This window comes from Echiichthys vipera (assembly GCF_963691815.1).
Source record: "Echiichthys vipera genome assembly, chromosome: 7".
Lineage (NCBI taxonomy): Eukaryota > Metazoa > Chordata > Actinopteri > Perciformes > Trachinidae > Echiichthys > Echiichthys vipera.
Genome location: NC_139832.1, coordinates 6,677,614 through 6,697,416, shown reverse-complemented (window position 1 = coordinate 6,697,416; position 19,803 = coordinate 6,677,614). Strand labels below are relative to the sequence as shown.

The following is a 19,803-nucleotide window of genomic DNA, read 5'->3' as shown; positions in this document are numbered from 1 at the left end:
TTTAACACAATTTCAATAGAATTTAATCCACAGTGACAATTTACAACTTTACCCCAAGGGGGCCCACGAACACATGGCTATTTAACATATTATATATATTTCAACTTTATTTGAATTTTTCAAATTTACAATAAAGCAGATTAACATTTCTAAAATTAACATGGGTGGAGAAAAAAACAATGAAAGTAGAATACAAAATAAAAATAAAACGGTATGAATTAAAAATATAAACAAATCAAGTAAAACAAAACAATAATTTGATCTACATTTGACTAGCTAGTAGATACATTCAAGGATGAGTTCAATTGTTTACTTCCTGCCTGTTATAGTGAAGGTCTTCGTTGCCACCGTACTCTACGGGGGAATTGTTGGGTCTATGTAAATCATAAATAAATCATAGAGTGTGGTCTTTACCTACTCTGTAAAGTGCCCTGAGATAACTTTTGTTATGATTTGGCACTATAAATAAAATTGAATTGAATTGAATTGTGCAATTCCAAGTTGCTAAGCAGTTAATTTACACATTTAAACCTCATATAATTAAGTGATTTACATTATAATAATAATTAATTTTGAAACGCTTTACAGATGGGGGGAGTCTACATAAATATAGTTAGTTTGTGTACATAACTCTTCCATACTTTACATCCACATGATTAAACCGGAATCCGCAGTTGTGTCAACTGACATACACGTCACTGCCCAACTGACCGAGTGCGCCTGCGCAGTAAATTCATTCGAGGAAGTGGCAGGAGAGGCAACTGAAACGACGGAGAGGAGTTTCGTGTTTATTCCCCGTTCAGAGAGGACAAACCGGCCCGAAGCCTTTTCAAAATGTCGGGATATGACAGCAACCCGTTCGCGGATCCTGCCGGCGAAAACCCTTTCGATGTAAGTGTGTGTTTTCGTATTTTTGTGGCTGGGAAAGCGCAGTCGAGCCTGGGTGCTGACTATCATTCGTTAAAGGTAGCCAGAAACTTGTTGGGTGGATGTCGGGGGCGGGACCTAACGTGCTCCCTTGTTAACCATTCGACAATGGTAGCATGATTGACAGACGTTCAACCAATAAGCGGGCTTTGTTTTAGAAAGATGGGCGGGGCATTCTGCGTGCTTGGTTGCAGGAAGTTAAACTGTAGCCAACTAGGAATGTGTGTCCAACCTTTGTTTAGCCACATTACTACTGCTACTAGTCAGTTTGCAAGATATTTATATCATTCTGTGGATCTCATAATATGTTTGATGTGATTTAATATAACTTTGGCGTCCTTTTTTTTTAAGGTATCTTTTATAATGTATTTTTTATATTGTTTTAATGTGTCTGTGTGTAATGCGACTGTTACACTGCAACTTCCCAGCCTGGGATCAATAAGTATTTCTATTCTATTCTTTTCTATTGTATTGTAGGCAAATGTATTAATATAGCACCATTCGCACAAGCAGCAATTCATAGTTCTCTACAGAAAAGATAAAAATCAAATCAAATAAGGAACAACATCATTAAATTCAACAGAATAATCATGCAATACAGGACAACGAAATAGCCGATACTTAAGAATGATAAAATAAGAAATAAGACAAATGCATGAATAGTCAAACACAGTCATTAAAACAATAAAATGATTTTAAAACGAATATAAAGGGTTAAGATTAGAAAGTTAAGATCCCAGAAGTGTTGTGTTACGGGAAATCTGCAGTAAACAGAAGTGGTGAGCTGTAATGTAAACTACATTACCCAAAAACACTTTCAGGCTAACTACTATGCCTCCACTGGTGCTGCTGGTTTGCTCTTTGAAAAGCGTTTCTGACCTACAGGATGGAGCCTAGACGTCTATTCAGTCTATAAAAAGTGCTGTAACTTCATTGTCTTTACGTGTTGAATCCGGCCGGCCTGCTGCGTGCAGTTTATTATTCAATGTCTAGAATTTGGACGACTACCACTTGTTGCTTCCATGTTAAAGTGGCTGACCTACAGATGAAAGTGTTTCTTTATGTACTGTAGATGGAAAATGTTTTTTTAAAAAAAGGGAATTCACTGATTTACTATTTTTGAAATGCACTAGAAGTTAAATGGATTTATATTTGTGTATTTTCACATTTCAGATGAAGGATGTATTCCATATTTTCCATATTTAGGACAATTTGCATGCAATTAAGTTGGCATGCATTGACTTAAAAGAAGAATCATCATAACATAAGCAGCAACCTTTATTTTATTTGACCTTTATTTTTTAATATATGTTTGTTTAACTTGTGTAAATAATGCTGGATCCCACATTTCCCATGACTTCTCCTGTGATAACCGTTGTATCGTACGGACGTCCTTGATAAATTCCCACTTACTTCAACAAAGTTGTAGTCTTTTTTTTTAATTAACTGTGTGTATTTTGTTCATTTTATTACTTTTCTATCATACTCGTCAAAATTCAGACTCTAAATGTCAGGTTATCCACATTACATGGCCAAAATCCTCTCTCGATATAGTTCATTTGATATCTCAATAACAATTTATATATCACAATATATCACGTTTTCTGCTAATTCAATAAATAAATAGTCTATTTGAAATCACTATGTGGTAAAAGCATATTTTTGTATACTCAGAAGAAGAATCCGAAGAATCAGAATCGCCAAGTCATTTGCATTACAAGGAATTTGACTTGATTTGACGGTGCTTACATGAAAACAGACATAAACATATGCATAAAAATAAACACAAGAACTCCTGTGTGAATTAAATATTTGATTAGTGAAAAATACTGAATATCTTCACATTTGATTAAGAGCTTTAGAGCAAAACGAACTGAACGGTTTCAACTAAATGATAGAGAAAGCTGTGCACTGACTATGTTTACATGCATGCACCCAAATAGTGTGATGTAAAATCCAAAGTGCAATCTTAAAAGAATATTCCCTTAAAAGATTTCAAATCATATTTTCTGAGAAATATATAATATAACAGTATAATTAAATCCCGATATGATTCCATGGAAAGACGATATATTATCATACTTATCGCCCAGCCCTACGTTACTATTATTATTGAAAGTTTCTAAGTAATTTGTTACAATACTAGTCACAAGTGAAAGTAGTATTACTCTCACGCATTATTAGTAACTACTGTCCAACACTGGTCATGAAGCTGTATATTTACTCCATCTTTAATTCTTGTTCTGTAGTATCAAGTAGCCAAAAATGAACATTTGCAGGAAAACTCCCTGTTTATCACTGCATTGATAGGAGTGTTTGTGACATTTTGGTCTTACGGACCTTCCTCAAAAATGCTCTAGCACATTAATCACTGTGGAGCGTTTATCACATGTGACTGAGCAACTCGCACACAGACTACAGTGCCTTTGAAAACCACACGATCTAATCTATAGCACCACAATGCTGTGATATTTCCTGTTCCTGTATCTGTTTAACACACGTGCCGTTTAAAACAGTTTTAAAATAAGGACTGCTTCTTTTGTCAAGTAGAGACTGTGGAAGAATTCAGCTTGTTGCAGAGGCGCTTACTATTAGCAAGCTATAACAAGAAATGCATGGCTCAAGGGCAACCGGGCTTCACATAGAGAGCATTTGATCTATCATATCACATGTCAGAAAACTTTTATGATTTCACTGACATTACAGTCATAACACAGCCACTTGTCCAGGAGCGCAGAGTCACACTTAATTATATCAGGTGCACAACGACTGTGACGTCAGTGGAGAGACCACTGTTTGATCGCTGGGTGTGGGATTGGTTGAATAAATAACTTAGTAGCAGCGAGATTAGGTTGTATTTGCTGTAGTGCCGCAATTCACTGCTAAGCGGTTATATTAACACAAGCCTGCAGAGTAAAATAGGTAATGTGTCGCCATCTTTTGAAAGAATTTCAGGATGGAAAAGTAATTTAAAATGTTGCACTCTTTGTGACCTCAAAAGTGCTTTTCTCGCCAATCATCTACAGTGTGCTTTTATGACCATGCACTTCTCACAATTGTTGGCACCGTGAGGCTGTAATATGCAATATGAAGAGCGACTATTCACTGCGGTTATGAAACAGCCACACCCAGGCAATCAACGCTTATCACAGCACGTCCTGTGTCCTGGTACAGAGACTTTAAAGTCAGAATACCATGCTGATTTGATCCAAAATGTACTTTTACTCCGTTTTAGGTAAAGAATTAGGAACATTTTCAGACCTGACCAATGTAGAACCTTACATTAATGTCAACGGAGAGGTGTTTTTCACCTTTGCTGTTATTTTGAACATGGCGTTGCCTTGTTTAGGCTTGTCCCAGCTTAGTCCCTATTTCAGAGAGGCTTAGTTATTGTTGTCATCAATTTGAGTAACCATTTCTTAGCGCATTGCTGTTTATGTTGTGTCATCAAAAGACACAAGCAGTCTCTCAGTAGTGACTCACTAAACTGGAGAATATGGTAAACACATTTTGCATAATGTTGCTGTTTTGAATAGCTCCACTGGCTGTTGTGATCAACACAACATCGCCTCAAGTTAAAAGTGTATGAAGAAGTGATTAAACGGCTTTTTGAAAACATTTTTGCCCTAAAATCACCCCTGAAAAAGGGTGAAACTGCTCAGAAATGCCCCTCTTTCCTGCTGGGAATGTCTGCAGGTGTTTCCGAAGCAGATAAGTAATATTGAGCAACGTCACACTGTTAATCAAATGTCCAGTAAGTGACGTGTTTCGCTGTCATGAGAGGTTCTTGTCTTTTCTTATCTGGTTCAACTGTGTTTTAGTTTTATTATACACTCACCGGCCACTTTATTAGGCGCACCTGGTGCTTCATAAAGTAACAGTGTGGTCTTCTGCTGCTGTTCCCTATCTGCTAGAAAGTCGGTGATGTTGTGTGTTCACAGATGCTCTCCTGCATTCCTCTGTTGTAACCAGTGGATATTTGAGTTACTGTTGCCTTTCTATCAGCTCCAACCAGTCTGGCAATTCTCCTCTGACCTCTGGCTAAAACAAGGCATTTGCGCCCACAGAACTGCCGCTCACTGGATCTTTTCTCTTTTTGGGACCATTCTCTGTAAACCCTAGAGATGTTTGTGCGTTAAAATCCCAGTAGATCAGCAGTTTCTGAAATAATCAGAGCAGCCCGTCTGGCACCAACAACCACGCCACATTCAAAGTCACTTCAATCACCTTTCTTCCCCGTTCTGATGCTCGGTTTGAACTGCAGCAGATCGTCTTGACCGTGTTTACATGCCTAGATGCACTGAGTTGCTTCCATGTGATTGGCTGATTAGAAATTTGCGTTAACGAGCAGTTGGACAGGTGCACCTAATAAAGCGGCCGGTGAGTGTACATCAAATAAGCCAATCGAGAAAGTTTTTTTCATGTACCAACTATTAACAGAGAAATCCGGGAGAGTCGCTAACAGTCGGACGTGGCTAACACTGATTAGCTGATTAGATTAGGTTTTTAACAACTAATTCTGCTTAAAATAACACCAAACCTCTGCAGCAGCATGAGAAGAGTCCTTACACATAAAACAAAGCACCAATGGGCTTCTTTCTTTTGGATTGACTTTGGTAATCGACTTGAATGGACTTTACTATGAGAGGAGCTGGTACCTGGGCCAGCAGGTAAGTCTTTAAAAACACTCCGGGTTCAATAACTACATTGTTGGTGCTTTGTTTTATGTGTAGGGACTCTTCTCATGCTACTGCAGAGGTTTGGTGTTATTTTGAGCAGAATTAGTGGTTAAAAAAGACGGTTCAATGCCTCCACCTTAAAGGCCCAAGCTAATCAGTGTTAGCCACTTCTGGCTGTTAGCGACTCCCCCTGATTTCTCCGTTAGTAGTTCATACACGAAAAAAAAAACTGTCTCCATGGCTTATTTGATGTATGTACGGGCCGAAAAAGACCATGGGATGATTTTGCGCTGGCATTACACTTTAACTAATTCACAATTCATTGTTTTGTTGAAATGGAAAGTTTTGTTGAAAGCCAGAGAGGCATGCAGGTCGATCAGTCACAGGAGGGGTTTGATTTAGTCGAGGAATGTCTTTGGAAATTCATGGAATTCATCTGCTTTGGGTCAGACTTACACTTCTCAGGCTCTTCTATATCAGTTAAAAACCACCGAAAGGATCATCACGTCTTCGATCATACACCAGTCAATTAATGTTTACCATGTGACGAAGGTAATGATTCATCAGAAGCGTCAGAGGTTACTGCAACAGCAGCTGGATGTTATTGTACCTGCTGATCTCATCGTCTGAGTCTGAGCTCTACCTCCAGTGTGTCAGGAAATGAAGCGTTCTTCTGAAGATAAGATAAACAGCAGTAAATGTCTCTTTGGCTGTTTTTCAGGTCAAATATCAAGACTTTAAGTTAGACTACATTGGAACAAACTCCCAGGTCTTTCTGTAGAGTTATAGGGAAGTACAGATCCCAAGAGATACTGCTTCAACAACATTCCCAATATTCTCTTTAAGGATGAAATCCACCTGAACGTGACTCTGTGCACAACGGTTTTCTGTTGCAGACTTTCTTTCACTTTATTTTTCTTATAAGGTTTTAAATTATAATAGCAGCAGGAAGCGTCATGCAGGACCACGGCAGCAGGCACCACCACAATCAGCAGAGACCTGCGAGACGACAAAGCACAAAACTCCGGGGAAGTTGAATTAGTAACATGCATTGATGAGACATGAATGATACAGACAGAGAGGAGAGAAGCTCAGAGTATCTGGAAAAGTATTATCCCCCGGCAGACTAGGCCTATAGCAGCATCATTAAGCAGAACAAAATCAGCTTAAAAATAACAACATTGCTAAGGGCTCGTAAGCCCTAGCTGTAAGCTTTATCAAAAGGAAAGTTTTTAAGTTTATTCTTAAATAAGGGGACAGTGTCGGCATTCTGAATAACACTTCCACATATTTATTTAATAAAAAAATGAAATGAAATTAAGTTCCATACATTTTCAATATGTACTATAACTTGGTTTTATGCTGCTGTCTTAATCACGACTAATTAGCAGGACTGCAGCTTCAGGGGAAATAAAAACACTGTAGACACCAGAGAGCAGAGTAGTATGTTCAGGTCACTGTTGGGTAATTTTAGCTCTGAGCCCTTTTCAGGGAAGTAACACCTCAAAGAAAGAGGTTATGGGATGTTTATAGATGTATTTGTGGCGATCAGTGACTGATAATGAAGAGTGACACACGCTTTGTTTTGTTCCAGGACCCTTCGGTCACACAAGTGACCACCTCCAACGTAGAACCAGTCGACCAGTACAACCCTTTCCCTGCCCAGCCCACCGTAAGACATCTGAAATCTTTTTTACTTCTTCTTTTTCTGTCTTTTTATTGGCCTTATTTGATCTCCTCTTGTTCCTCATCTTTCTCCAACCTGTATTATATTATCTGTATCCTTTCTTTCTCTCATTAAACCCTAATCTTTGTCTTTTATTTTGTCTATGCCTACTTGATCTTGCTGTTTTGCCTGTATGTTTCGGTCCTGTCATCCTCTTTTCAGGGTTTCTACGCAGTTTAGAAAAGTCTGGAATTTAATTTGAGTCATTTCAGGTCTGAATAAGTTTGGAAAAATGTGTTGTTTCAAGACTCCTGTGTCACTTTCTAAAATGAAATATATTAATATATACAAATGGTGTAGTGGTTAGCACTGTCCCCTCACAGCGAGAAGGTTCCCGGTTCGCGCCCCGGCTGGGGCCCTTCTGTGTGGAGTTTGCATGTTCTCCCCGTCTCTGCGTGGGTTTTCTCCGGGTTCTCCGGTTTCCTCCCACAGTCCAAAGACGTGCAGGTGTTCGGTTCATTGATGACTCTAAAATTGCCCGTAGGTGTGAATGGTTGTCTGTCTCTGTTCGTCTCTATGTGCCCTGTGATAGACTGGCGTCCTGTCCAGGGTGGACCTCGCCTTTAAAGCCAATGAAGCAAAGACTATGTTTCTTTTGTCGTTCCTGGTTAATTGTCCGTCCCCATTGTTTCTGTCTGTAGATTTACAGGTTCACAGTTTTTAAGGTCACTCTTTATTTAGCTTGAATAAAAAGCTGTACGTTGAACAGAGCTCATTCACTTATATGAGATACAATACGTATGTAAATATGCCTTGGCAACATATTGGCATACAGAGTCAGAATTTAACATACGTGTTAAAACCATTTATTGACACAATAAGCATCTAACTATTGTTATTCAGAAGTTTAATATTGACTGAAAAATCCTCTGAGAAGTCTGGAAAAGTGCAGGAGACTGTGTAGGAACCCTGTCTTTTTCTTTTTCTCCCTTTTTCTCTCTTATCCTCCAGCTTCATCTTACTCTCCCGAACTTTCATTTCCTTGTCCTCCGTTATTTTCCTGATTGTTTTGCTCTCTTTTTCCCATGCTTGTGCATCTCCTCACAATCGTGTCATTTGTTTGCTTATTATTGTTTTTCAGGCCAGCCTCGCTACTCGTACCCCTCCAGCCTCCACCGGTCCCTACCAGCCCGCTGTGTTACAGCCGTCTACAGAGCCCAGCCCGCAGGTGAGCCGCCTCTCACTGGATACTTTGTCCTCTCTCTCTCGCTTTCTCTCTCTTTCTATCTATCTATCTATCTATCTATCTGTCTGTCTATCCGTCTATGTGTCTATGTGTCCGTCTATCCATCCATCTATCTATCCATCTATCTATCTATCCATCTATCCGTCTATCCATCTATCCGTCTATCTGTCTGTCTCAATTTCTATCTCTATCTCTATCTCTATCTCTCTCTCTCTCTCTCTCTTTCTCTCTCTCTCTCTCTCTCTCTCTCTCTCTCTCTCTCTCTCTCTCTCTCTCTCTCTCTCTCTCTCTCTCTCTCTCTCTCTACCTATCTGCTGCAGTTGGAAAACACCACTCTGGATTAGATCTGGAGGACAGTTCTTCCCTGAGTCCTGTTCCTAGCTTGTGTACTCATATATATTGCAGTTATTGTTCACACAGTTGGTGCAGCTTTATGCTTCAGTTTGCAACAAAATAAAGGCAGAACAAAAGAACACAGATAATAATTAACCCTCGAGAACGCACAGTGGGCATAGAGAGGAGTGTACAAAGTGACAAGACAACATCGCAGACTAAACACATCTTGTTTTTAAGACACCTGGAGAGATGATGTGTGTTACTGCTGCACTACTGCATTACAGGTTATCATGTCTACGTAGACATAATAACAGAGAGCCCAACAACATCTCATATACAGTATATAATCACTCTGAATTGTAGCCAACAGTTTGCTTATTTTAGGCATGTTGCTTTAATATCTATAATAACTGTATGTGAGTAAGAGCTCCTCCGCAGACAGCACCTTAAGACGTTTGGTCGCTACACAAACATGTACTCAATTTACACAACATTATAACGAGCCCTCTTGTTCCACTGTAATCTTATCAATATTCATGAATAGCACTGCAGATCACCGGTGTCCTTCCCTTTTCTGCCAACTCAGAAATCAGATATGTGTTCATGAATATGTATGTTTGGCTTTAAATGCAGCACTGTGGTCTTTTAAAGATGCATAACACGCCGTTTATACATAAACACATAATGGCTGCTGACGTCTAAGTCATTCTGCGGCTCAACCTCTTCCTGACATGTTATATGTGTAGAGAATCGTTTTGCATTGCATTGCCGTGTTGTATCTCCACTATTCTGATGTAATGTGACACTCTTTGAGAGTCGCTGATGTGTCTCTGCACTAATGTCAGCGAGATGAATCGCTGTACATTCAATGTGTTTGTTGAGTAAAGTGTTTCTGACTCTTCTTCTTTTCTTCTTTTCCGTCTTCAGGCGACTGCCGCTGCGGCTCAGGTCAATTTGCTGAGGCAGCAGGAGGAGCTGGAGAGGAAAGCTGCCGAGCTGGACCGCAGAGAGCAGGAGCTACAGAACAGAGGCCCGTCAGGTCATTAAAGACAAAGCCTCTCCTCTTCTCTGCAGTAACGCATCTGTGTCACCATGCAGTCGGACTGCTATATTCTATCTTTCTATTTAACCTACAAATATAAATGATGGTGTAACGTTTAGAGTTAATTTATTGGTGTAAAACTAAAGTAACTTCTTATCTTTGAAACCAAATATATCATTTTAACGGTCTTATTTAGCTTTGTGTTTACAAGAGTGGTCAAAAGGACGCTAACATCGCTGAATTAGCCGTGTGCTCCTCTCTAGTCGGACACTCAGATCTCCTCGCCATTAACACTGGGAGCTGCTGGTCGTCCACATTAACATAAACGCTGTCAAAACATCCAGGACCATACTTCAGTCCTTCACAATAAAACGACATGCTTTAACAGCTCCAAATTATACTTCAAAGTCTTCTTAATTTCCAATTTTGATGTAAATCACCACCTGAGCCGCTGAGGCTAAGCGTCGCCCAAACGTTCTTAGTTTCTCTCATCAACGTCACTTTCATTTACTAATTTAACATGTAAACGCCCATGTACAAATATGAAACTTCACTTGTAGATTCTTAGAAGTGGGTTAATGAATTCTACTTGCACTTTTGTGGCAGATCGGTCCGGATAGGGCTAATACCAGGGAACGGCGTCCGACTGGTGATAGAGTTACGGTCAGAAAACAACATGCGATGTGTGCATTATGTATCCAAGAGGAGTCTAATGTGTTTGTCTGTAGGTTTATTAATATTATTGCGGTTCTGTTTAGTAAAGTATATTCCCCATTTATTTCTATAAATACGATATTGTATAAGGTTTTGAAAGTGTGAATAATCGGGAGACATATCGAGATGGACACTTGATATCTGATATGAATGTTTAACGACTAACCCTTAGATTCCCTGTTGTTGAGAAATGTTCAGTAACTTTAAAAAAGGTGGTAAAAAATTATTTTGGAGACGAGCTTTTCCTTTCTAACATGGTAGATTATGTTTCTCGTCTCGACAGGTAGAGAAAACAACTGGCCTCCACTTCCCAAGTTCTTCCCCGTCAAACCGTGTTTCTACCAGGACTTCTCAGAGGAAATCCCCCCGGAGTCCCAGAGAGTCTGCAAGATGATGTACTACCTCTGGATGTGTAAGTAAATACGCTCTATTATAATAATAATAATAATATTACTTATACTGCCTGTTGCCTCTGCTGGTTTTGGTGTGTCTGGTCTCCTCGTTGTTTCACTCTCAGCAGACAGACGATACTACGATCTCGTCGGCACGATCTAATATCGCCATATCGCCCACCCCTGATAATAATACTCTGAGGTTATCTTTGACTCCTGTCTCTCTCTCCACTGTTTCTTCAGTGAACTGCATGACTCTGTTTCTCAACCTGCTGGCGTGTTTGGCATACTTCACCACTGATTCCGTCTACGGGGTGGATTTTGGCCTCTCCATTCTCTGGCTCATCCTGTTCGCTCCCTGCTCCTTCCTCTGCTGGTATCGGCCCGTCTACAAGGCCTTCAGGTGAGTCTCCCCTGTCATGAGATACGTGCGTGTGGCCTGCAGTCGATTATCGTAGCTATCTATAGTTGAGAATATTGTATTTATGAATAAAACGGTTTGACTTATTAGAGCTTTATCCTAAGCTAAGCAAAAGAAGATGTTACTTGAAGAAGAGAAATCATTCTAATGGTTATCATGCATTTGTTGTATACTTACCTTCATAAGTAGTTTATGAATAACTGTTGGTGTTGAATGTGAACTAGTTGTATAGAGCAGTGGTTCTCAAACTTTTTTTTCAAAAGCGTTAAATTTTAAGTGATGTATTATTTTCTCATTTTCAGGACTGACAGCTCCTTCAGCTTCTTCTTCTTCTTCTTTGTGTTTTTCTGCCAAGTGGTGGTCTTCATCATCCAGACCGTCGGCATCCCCAAGTGGGGCAACAGGTGAGTCACGTGCCGTGTGGTTCATGTCTGGGAGGGTTTGTGACATGAAGGTTAAATGGTTTGGATCTTTAAATTCTCAGCAACGTGCTCGGAAATATGTTGGTGACGCGTTTACGGTTCATTCAGACGCAGCAGGAGCTCCAAGGTCAGGCAGCAAGTTGAAAATTAGTATTGATAAAACATGCATTAAGTCAATTTGGCCACCAAATTTGAATACATTGATTCATAGACAAATAGATAGAGGGTTGTTTTTGTTTCTTTACATAATGAACTCACTCACTTTTGTTTTGCACCAACCCGACTAGGGCTGGACGATAATTCAAAATGATCATTTATCTTCTTTCAATGGACTCGTACTGGATGAAATCATAGTTATGTCATCTAAATTGATATATTTATATATATATTGTTTGACGAGCACATGAACTAAACTTCTTGGTTTGATTATGATCTGTGATGACGTTTTTATGTCAGTGTATGTCTGGATAAAAAGTTGTTTTTTCCATGATCATGTTATTATTATTATTATTATTTGGCACTAAAGGTCTTAATAAAAATGAGAAAATACTCTTTCATTAGGTATTTAATTCACACAGACTCATATTTGTTTACTGAATTACCAGAGCGCCTGTTATATCCTGATATTGAGATATGAAATGATCTCTGTTGCAATAGAGGTTTCTGGATGTATCGTTCAGCCCTTAGTCCTACTATGAATAATAAACACAATCAGAAGAAAGCATGAAAGTGAACCAAATTTACTTACATCCACATTTGGTGCATTTGAATACAAATAATAGCAAACCTGAACATGTTAATACTAAATAACAGGTGTTTTTACACTGGACAGCTAGCCTGCCTTTTTGCCGACCTGGTCTGCGGATTCAGAAAGATCGACGCAAATTGCCGGCCTGATTTAGCTCAATGTGTCGGCTCGGCACCCTTCACATATAGGGGGCTAGATTTCCATGTAAATAGAGTTTCGCGGCACATTGTGTTGAGGTGTCGATGACGTGAACTGTTGTGCAGACCGCAGTCACGAGTTTAAAAAGCAGGAAACGGCTCATCACATGAACGAGAGACAGCAAGTCAACACCTGGTCACATCACATCAACGGCGACAGAAAAATATCGACCGTAGAGACCGCACATAACCTATAACTTCAACCTATTTAAAAAAAATGACTCTGGTGTTACAGGGCTAACTTCTTCCGACGCACACGTTGTACGTCACACGCTGTGCTTCACAACACGTCACATGTTTACGCCTGTCCAAGAAAACACGCTTTTTTGGAAAAGAGGAATATTACGCCTCGGTTTCACATAGACAGAGCGATAAATCACAGCCTCTGCCTGGCTGCCAATGTGCTGGCTTTTCTGTATAAAGACACCTCCTGTTTGACTCCTGATTGATTTAAAGGCATGTTCCTTTAATATCACATGTGCTACATTTCAGCTGGCCTATAAGCTGCTGTCCTCTCTCTCTCTCTTTTCTCTTTTCTCCTGCATCCTTTCATCTCTTCTGACAGAGACTTTTCACCCTTCAGCCTCTAGCCTGCCGCCTCTCATGTCTGCTGGTAACTCTGTAAGTTTCTGCTGCTCACTGTCTCTGTCTGCCGCGTTCCCGTGCCCGCTTTGTCTTTATCAACTTGTATTTTGGTTACGGATGCACCGGCGATATCAAAAAGCTGGATCGAGTTTCGGTGACAACTTGGCCGACTTATTATATTAATGATAAATCTTATGCATTTATTTGTAAGATTTTGTTTTACAAAGTGAGGAAAGTAATGTTTAAATCAAGCCTGATGTTGCCTTACACATAAAAGAATGATCCTGTCACTTCCACACAGTGAGGCGCACAGTTTATCAATCAAACACTGGTATCGGATCAGTACTTGGTATCCGTATCTGTATCGGGACTGAAAAAGTTGAACCGGTGCATCCTTAATTTTGTTTTTTTGAAAATACAAGTGTTAAACTGACAGGCTTTACACAGTTTTACTATATCCTCATGGTAACACTACCACCAGCATTTCTCTTACTGTCATTACCGTGATTGTTTTCAGAGTAACATTAAGCTGGCGGATCTACTGAAGGTTTACGGGGGCTGAGTCGTAAACGTTCAGTGAGACACCGAAGTTTGATTTTATAACACCTGTCCTGGTGTCTTTGCATTGGTGACCAATACAAGAAAAAGGCTTATGTCAAAATCCCCCATTTGACTTTTAACGGCTTTCATACATCTCCTGCCTTACTGTCTTATTAATCTGTGTTCTCCATCGCGTCCTTTCTTGATGCTTTCCTCATCAAACTCCCTTTTCTTTGCAATAAACCCTGCATGCAAATTCAGGAGCTATGGTCCTTTGAGATTTTCAAATGCAGTCTGTTTTTCTATGATGTGGCCTGGCCTAGTTTCACTGGCTGGGTGAAGAGAATGAACTGATTTCAGCTTTGATTGATTGAAACCTTTACTTAATCAGGGAAGGGCACCCTGATAACAGTACGTATAAAACAATAGAAGCACACCAAAGTTGCAGTTTACATCAACAAATCATACAACAAATAGACCAAGGACATCATCCTACAGCGAGGGTCAATCAAAGAAAAACACATGCATTCACGCGGCTGTATGTCCGACAGAAGTGCCCTCAGTTCTGTTCTTGATACTGCAGTATATTAACCTTTTTCATTCCCTTACCTCACTCATACTTTATTCTGGAGTGTGTGTGTGTGTGTGTGTGTGTGTGTGTGTGTGTGTGTGTGTGTGTGTGTGTGTGTGTGTGTGTGTGTGTGTGTGTGTGTGTGTGTGTGTGTGTGTGTGTGTGTGTGTGTGTGTGTGTGTGTGTGTGTGTGTGTGTGTGTGTGTGTGTGTGTGTGTGTGTGTGTGTGTGTGTGTGTGTGTGTGTGTGTGTGTGTGTGTGTGTGTGTGTGTGTGTGTGTGTGTGTGTGTGTGTGTGTGTGTGTGTGTGTGTGTGTGTGTGTGTGTGTGTGTGTGTGTGTGTGTGTGTGTGTGTGCTCGTTTTTACATGTGAAGGCTCGTAGTTGTGTTTCTCATGTTTTATTTGCACCTGTAAAGTGTGCGGACTCTTAGTGTGGCTGTTTCCAGAATGACTCTTAATCCAAGTGGTTCTTCATTTCTCCCTTTTTCCCATTTTAATTATGATACTTTATTATTTATTATATTGGCTTTACATAACATCAAAACGGACACGCACTTGTTTTGTTGCTCTTCTTTTGCAGACGAGATGCAAACAACAAAGGCACTTTTAGGATGTGAATATGAAACCGTCCCTACATTTTTTAAATGTTTTATTCAAGCATTTAAAACATGCACTTATATTGTAAAATCACCACTTCCGTTATGTTCATTAATGAGTGATATGAATGATATATTCAAAGTCCTAATATTATGATTGGCAGCTTTTATCCTGCCTCTTCTTCTTGTTGCATTCTTCTTCTCCTCCGAAGGATTCTTCCTCTCTCCCTAAATGTAACCTAACCCCCGTCCAGAGCACACATGTTCCTGTATAGAAATGTTGAAGATGATCCATTTTGTTTGATGAGATCATCTCACACTTAATGATGTGTGTTGACTCCAGTGGCTGGATCTCTGCCTTCACCGTCATCGGCAAAAACAAAGCAGCGGGAGCCATCATGATCATTGTGGCCATCCTCTTCACCATCTGCGCTGTGCTGTCAGTCATCCTGCTCAAGATGGTGAGACTTTATTCACTTTGCACATATGGACCAATGTGTGTTTTTATAACTCATCGTATTCAGTATTCAGAAAATATTTAGGTATTCTTGTGTTGTACATGCATGGATGGATTTGAACGGGTCTACCGGGCACAGACCTTAAATGATCACAAAGAGATGCTAAATGACCCAAAATGACCACAAAGGAAACAAAGTGGCTGTAGGGATTAGGGCTGAAACAGTAACTTGAGTTACTCAATTACATAAAATCTTCGAGACATTCTGTGCCTCGATGATTCGTTTCATTCCTATCTCGCGTGTGCTGCGGCCTGTTCAGCGCAGGGATCCTTGTTCCACACGGACCGTTTTTGCAGATGCACACCACTACATCCGGGAAAGGCAGAGATAAGTTTGGGATCGTTCCACACTTAAAAAAAGAAGCCAACAAGGTGCAATGTGTCCACTGCGCACTAGAACTGTTCCACCACAACAGCACAACATCGATGATTCAGCGTCTGAGCCCAAAGCAGCCCGGTGTTAACGCCACTTCACCGAGCGCCGCTGTTCAGGTTTAAGTAAAGGCGGTTGCCGAAGTGATTGCAGATGTTAAAGACAGGAAGAAAATGCGTAGCTGTGCTTGTGAGCGCCTCTATTTTAAGTTTTTCAAGAATGTTAAAAATAAAATATAATATATATCAAATAAAAAATAACGTTACCCATCTGATCAGTCTTCATAGTTTAAGTCAATGCATTTTGGAAGAGAGCGACCCGCTCTTCCTGATAAAATCTATCTCTAATTCATTTTCTGAATAACTCTATTTGTCTTTGAAACCTGCTTGAGTAAACACATGTGCGTCATGCAGAATTTTATGCACCGCTTTGAATCGTTTAAATAGTAAACTTGGTCCTCCAATAGTAAAATTCATGGTAAATTGCGAGTGTATTGCCTTCATCACACACACACATCTCATCTCTCTCTCTCCCTCCCTCACGTGCACACAAACACACAGAGAGAGAGACACACACACACCTGTTAGGTTACCACAAAATTATATCTATATATATATTTTGCAATTTTTAAAAAATCCAATTATTCAATTTATCGGTGGAATAATCGCTAGAATGCTCGATTACAAAAAGATTTGACAGCTGCACACGCAATAGGGACGCAAAACAACCACAGAGAAATGCTAAATAGCTGAGAATAGACACAAAACAACCACATTGTGACAAATAAGATGACCACGAAGACACGGAAAAAGATTAAAAACAGACAAAATCACGACATAGAAATTTAAAATGTCTAAAAATAGATGCAAAACCACCGCAAAAAGATGCAAAATGACTACTATGCACATCAAAGACGTACAAAACAGCTAAAAATGTAAAGTAACATAACCACAAAGAGAAACAAAGCAACATAGAAACATAAAACTACTAAAAATAGATGCAAATCAATCACAAAACAAGTCAAAATTGACGCAAAATGACCACAAAGGGACCTAAAATGACTACAAAATGACTCTGTAGTAGACTCTCTGGCTAAGTAGGAACAAGACACCCAAATTCAGAGTGCGGGGCCTCTTACAAGTCTGTGGCCAGGGGCCCGTTGTCTCAGAATCCATCCATGTGCACATGGTGTTCTTGTATGTGATGTGTGTTGTCGAACATTGTCTAATAGTTTGTATGTCAGTGTCTGGTCTTCCTTCTACGCTTGAATGCAAAAACAACCCCCCCCTGTGACCCGGGGCAGCCGTTCACTCCCAGTCTCTGTTCTCCTCAGGTCCACAGCATGTACCGCCGGACCGGTGCCAGTTTCCAGAAGGCCCAGCAGGAGTTCTCGCAGGGCGTCCTAACCAATAAAACCTTCCAAACAGCTGCTGCCGGTGCAGCATCCTCTGCCGCTCAGGGAGCCTTCCAGGGAAACTAACTTGACAGTACATTGAGCTTAGCTCCATTTAACAGGTCGAGGTCTATGTGTTATCAGGTCTGGATGGATCACTTAAACGAGAGGTCGTGTTTCTCCCCGGAGTTACTGTCCCCTCCGGAAACCGCTCCTGTCTTCTGTAATCTAACCTTATAAAGTATAGACCTTGAGCTAGGTGAGGCTACGTTGTTAGCCTCCCTCCCGCCACCCCCACAATCAGTGCATATGTATACCCCGCGTTAACTTTGCTTCTCACATTCAGCGTGTCTCCTGCAGAGATCGCACAGAGCACTCGCGGGGAAAGTGCGTTCTGGGGTGGAAATGAAGTTGACCGATAGATATTTCAGTTCATCCTGGCTTTGTATATTTCGTGTGCACTTTTTCGGCAACGCTCTTTCGTGTGTGCGTGTGTGTGTGCGTGTGCGTGTGCGTGTGTGTGCGTGTGCGTGTGTGTGTGTGTCTGTGTGTGTGTGTGTGTGCGTGCGTGTGCCTGTGTGCGTGTGTGCATGTGTGTGATCACATGTCTTCATGTGGGTGCCGTACGCTTTTGTTTCTCCCTGATCCTGTAACATAAATAATATGAAGTGTTTTGTTTTTTGTCTCAAAGGCATTTCTCCGCTTTTGGAAAACCATCTCTTACGTGTGCCGCAGAATTTCAGTCTGATGAGGAAGAAGAGTAATTCATGCAGTAAATTGTGATTTCTCTAGCCTTAGATTTTGTCATATTACTGTAACTATTCATTTTAATCCGTGGTTAATTATTCATAAGGACAAATACTAGTGATAGACCGAAACATGGGCCGTTACTTGCGTTTCTTACGTGTATCGGCATCGGACGATGCGGGCTGCTGCGTTCGCCGTAGACAGGCGTCCACAGGCAGCTCCGTGTTGTGTTGCTGGAGACGCCTTTTTTTAAGTTCAATAAATGTTCCTTTTTTTTTAAACATATGTTTATTGATATAAATGGAAGGAGCAAAAAGTATCATCGGCTCCAAATATCGGCTCAAGAAAACCGGCAGTCCGTATCGGTCATCGCGTGAGGCTGATGAAAAAATTGGCATCAGCATCGACCCTAAAACATCCGTATCGGTCGATCCCTAACAAACACTCAGACTGACCCCCGTCACTTTCAGTTTGTATTGCTGTGTTTTTTTAAAACATGTGCCTTTGACTTTTGTCTGGAACCAAACTTTTGCAAAGATCTTTGTGAAAAAAACGCTGTGGTGTCAGAGAACGGTTGGAAATACTGTATATTTTGGTATCGGGTATCACATTAAACGGTTTCTACATAAAGATCACATCCACGGAGGAAATCAGAGTATTTACCGTCAGTTAATTGAATTCTCGTAAACAGCAAATGTCATTTCTACTGTAATTTAGAACAGACGGAGTATAATTTCACTTTAATTTCACCAAATTACTGATGAAATCCTTAGGTTTTAGTTTCTTATCATTCATGTTTATGAAGCAGCTTCGGCTTCGTCTTTGATCACTGACCTTCAGGAGTCGTTTCTAAGGGAACCAAAGCAATACTGACTTTACAAACGGCTCATTTTGTCAATAACATGAACCCAAAGTGGATTCACACGATTAATACGGTTTTCTTTAATGGGCTGAGCCTATTCTTTTGATTTCACTGCTTACAGTAAATGCAAGAGGGGGGACGGTTTATTCTTCCTGAAGATTAAAAGTGTAGAAATCAAAGGTGTATTCAGCCCTAACGAGGTCTGACAGGAAACGCAGGATCTGAATCCCAGATTTCACCTTTTCTCTCATCTCGTTTCTTCTTGAAAGACTTTTTCTCCCCCTCTAAGACGACCACCGATCTCTAAATTATTTGTGTACCGATGTATATTTCCTATGTGATTTCTTATATTTGACAAACGTGCACGTGTGTTTATTCGATGTACTGTGTTAAAAACATCAGCTTGGGTGTAACGCGTTTGCATTCCCCCCGCGAACGCCGATCACACGCGTGACGTCCTGGAAAAGGACCACGGCCTTAATTCGAGGTTCGATCTTACATCCATTAGAAGATACGAGACTTCTATTCATTCACACATCGCTGTCTGCATTGTTTGGAGAGAACATAATTCAGTGCCTTTTGTATTTCAATATTGAATATAGCATCTAATAAAATGCTTTGCTTTCATCTAAAGCTGTAATTCTTATAGAAGGTTATGCAATCCGTACACAGGTGAGTTGTTTCATAACATCTGAAGTTCTTTAAATGGGAAATCTCTGCTGGAGATGAACTCGTGACACTTTTTGCACTGGGGATATTTTTAAAATGTCTATTTTTATTCTGTTCATATAAAACATTCAGTCGGTGTAGCTTGAATTAACTTAAGAGG

General features: G+C 40.3%; 1 protein-coding gene across 1 annotated transcript; it reads left to right on the top strand.

Annotated features, from left to right (window-relative positions):
• Positions 1 to 751: 751 nt before the first annotated feature.
• On the top strand, positions 752 to 19,601 carry scamp2 (secretory carrier membrane protein 2). The gene is made up of 9 exons (XM_083917348.1): positions 752 to 891; positions 7,201 to 7,278; positions 8,414 to 8,500; positions 9,782 to 9,893; positions 10,894 to 11,022; positions 11,246 to 11,405; positions 11,726 to 11,827; positions 15,426 to 15,543; positions 17,306 to 19,601. The coding sequence occupies exons 1-9, from the start codon at positions 835 to 837 to the stop codon at positions 17,450 to 17,452; spliced, it is 990 nt and encodes a 329-aa protein (XP_083773474.1). The 5' UTR covers positions 752 to 834; the 3' UTR covers positions 17,453 to 19,601.
• Positions 19,602 to 19,803: the final 202 nt, after the last annotated feature.

Coding starts and splice junctions, on each gene's coding strand:
- scamp2 (XM_083917348.1), top strand. CDS start 835: ATGTCGGGATATGACAGCAACCCGTTCGCGGATCCTGCCGGCGAAAAC. Junction 892..7,200: donor CCGGCGAAAACCCTTTCGAT/GTAAGTGTGTGT, acceptor GTTTTGTTCCAG/GACCCTTCGGTCACACAAGT. Junction 11,828..15,425: donor ATCCCCAAGTGGGGCAACAG/GTGAGTCACGTG, acceptor TGTTGACTCCAG/TGGCTGGATCTCTGCCTTCA.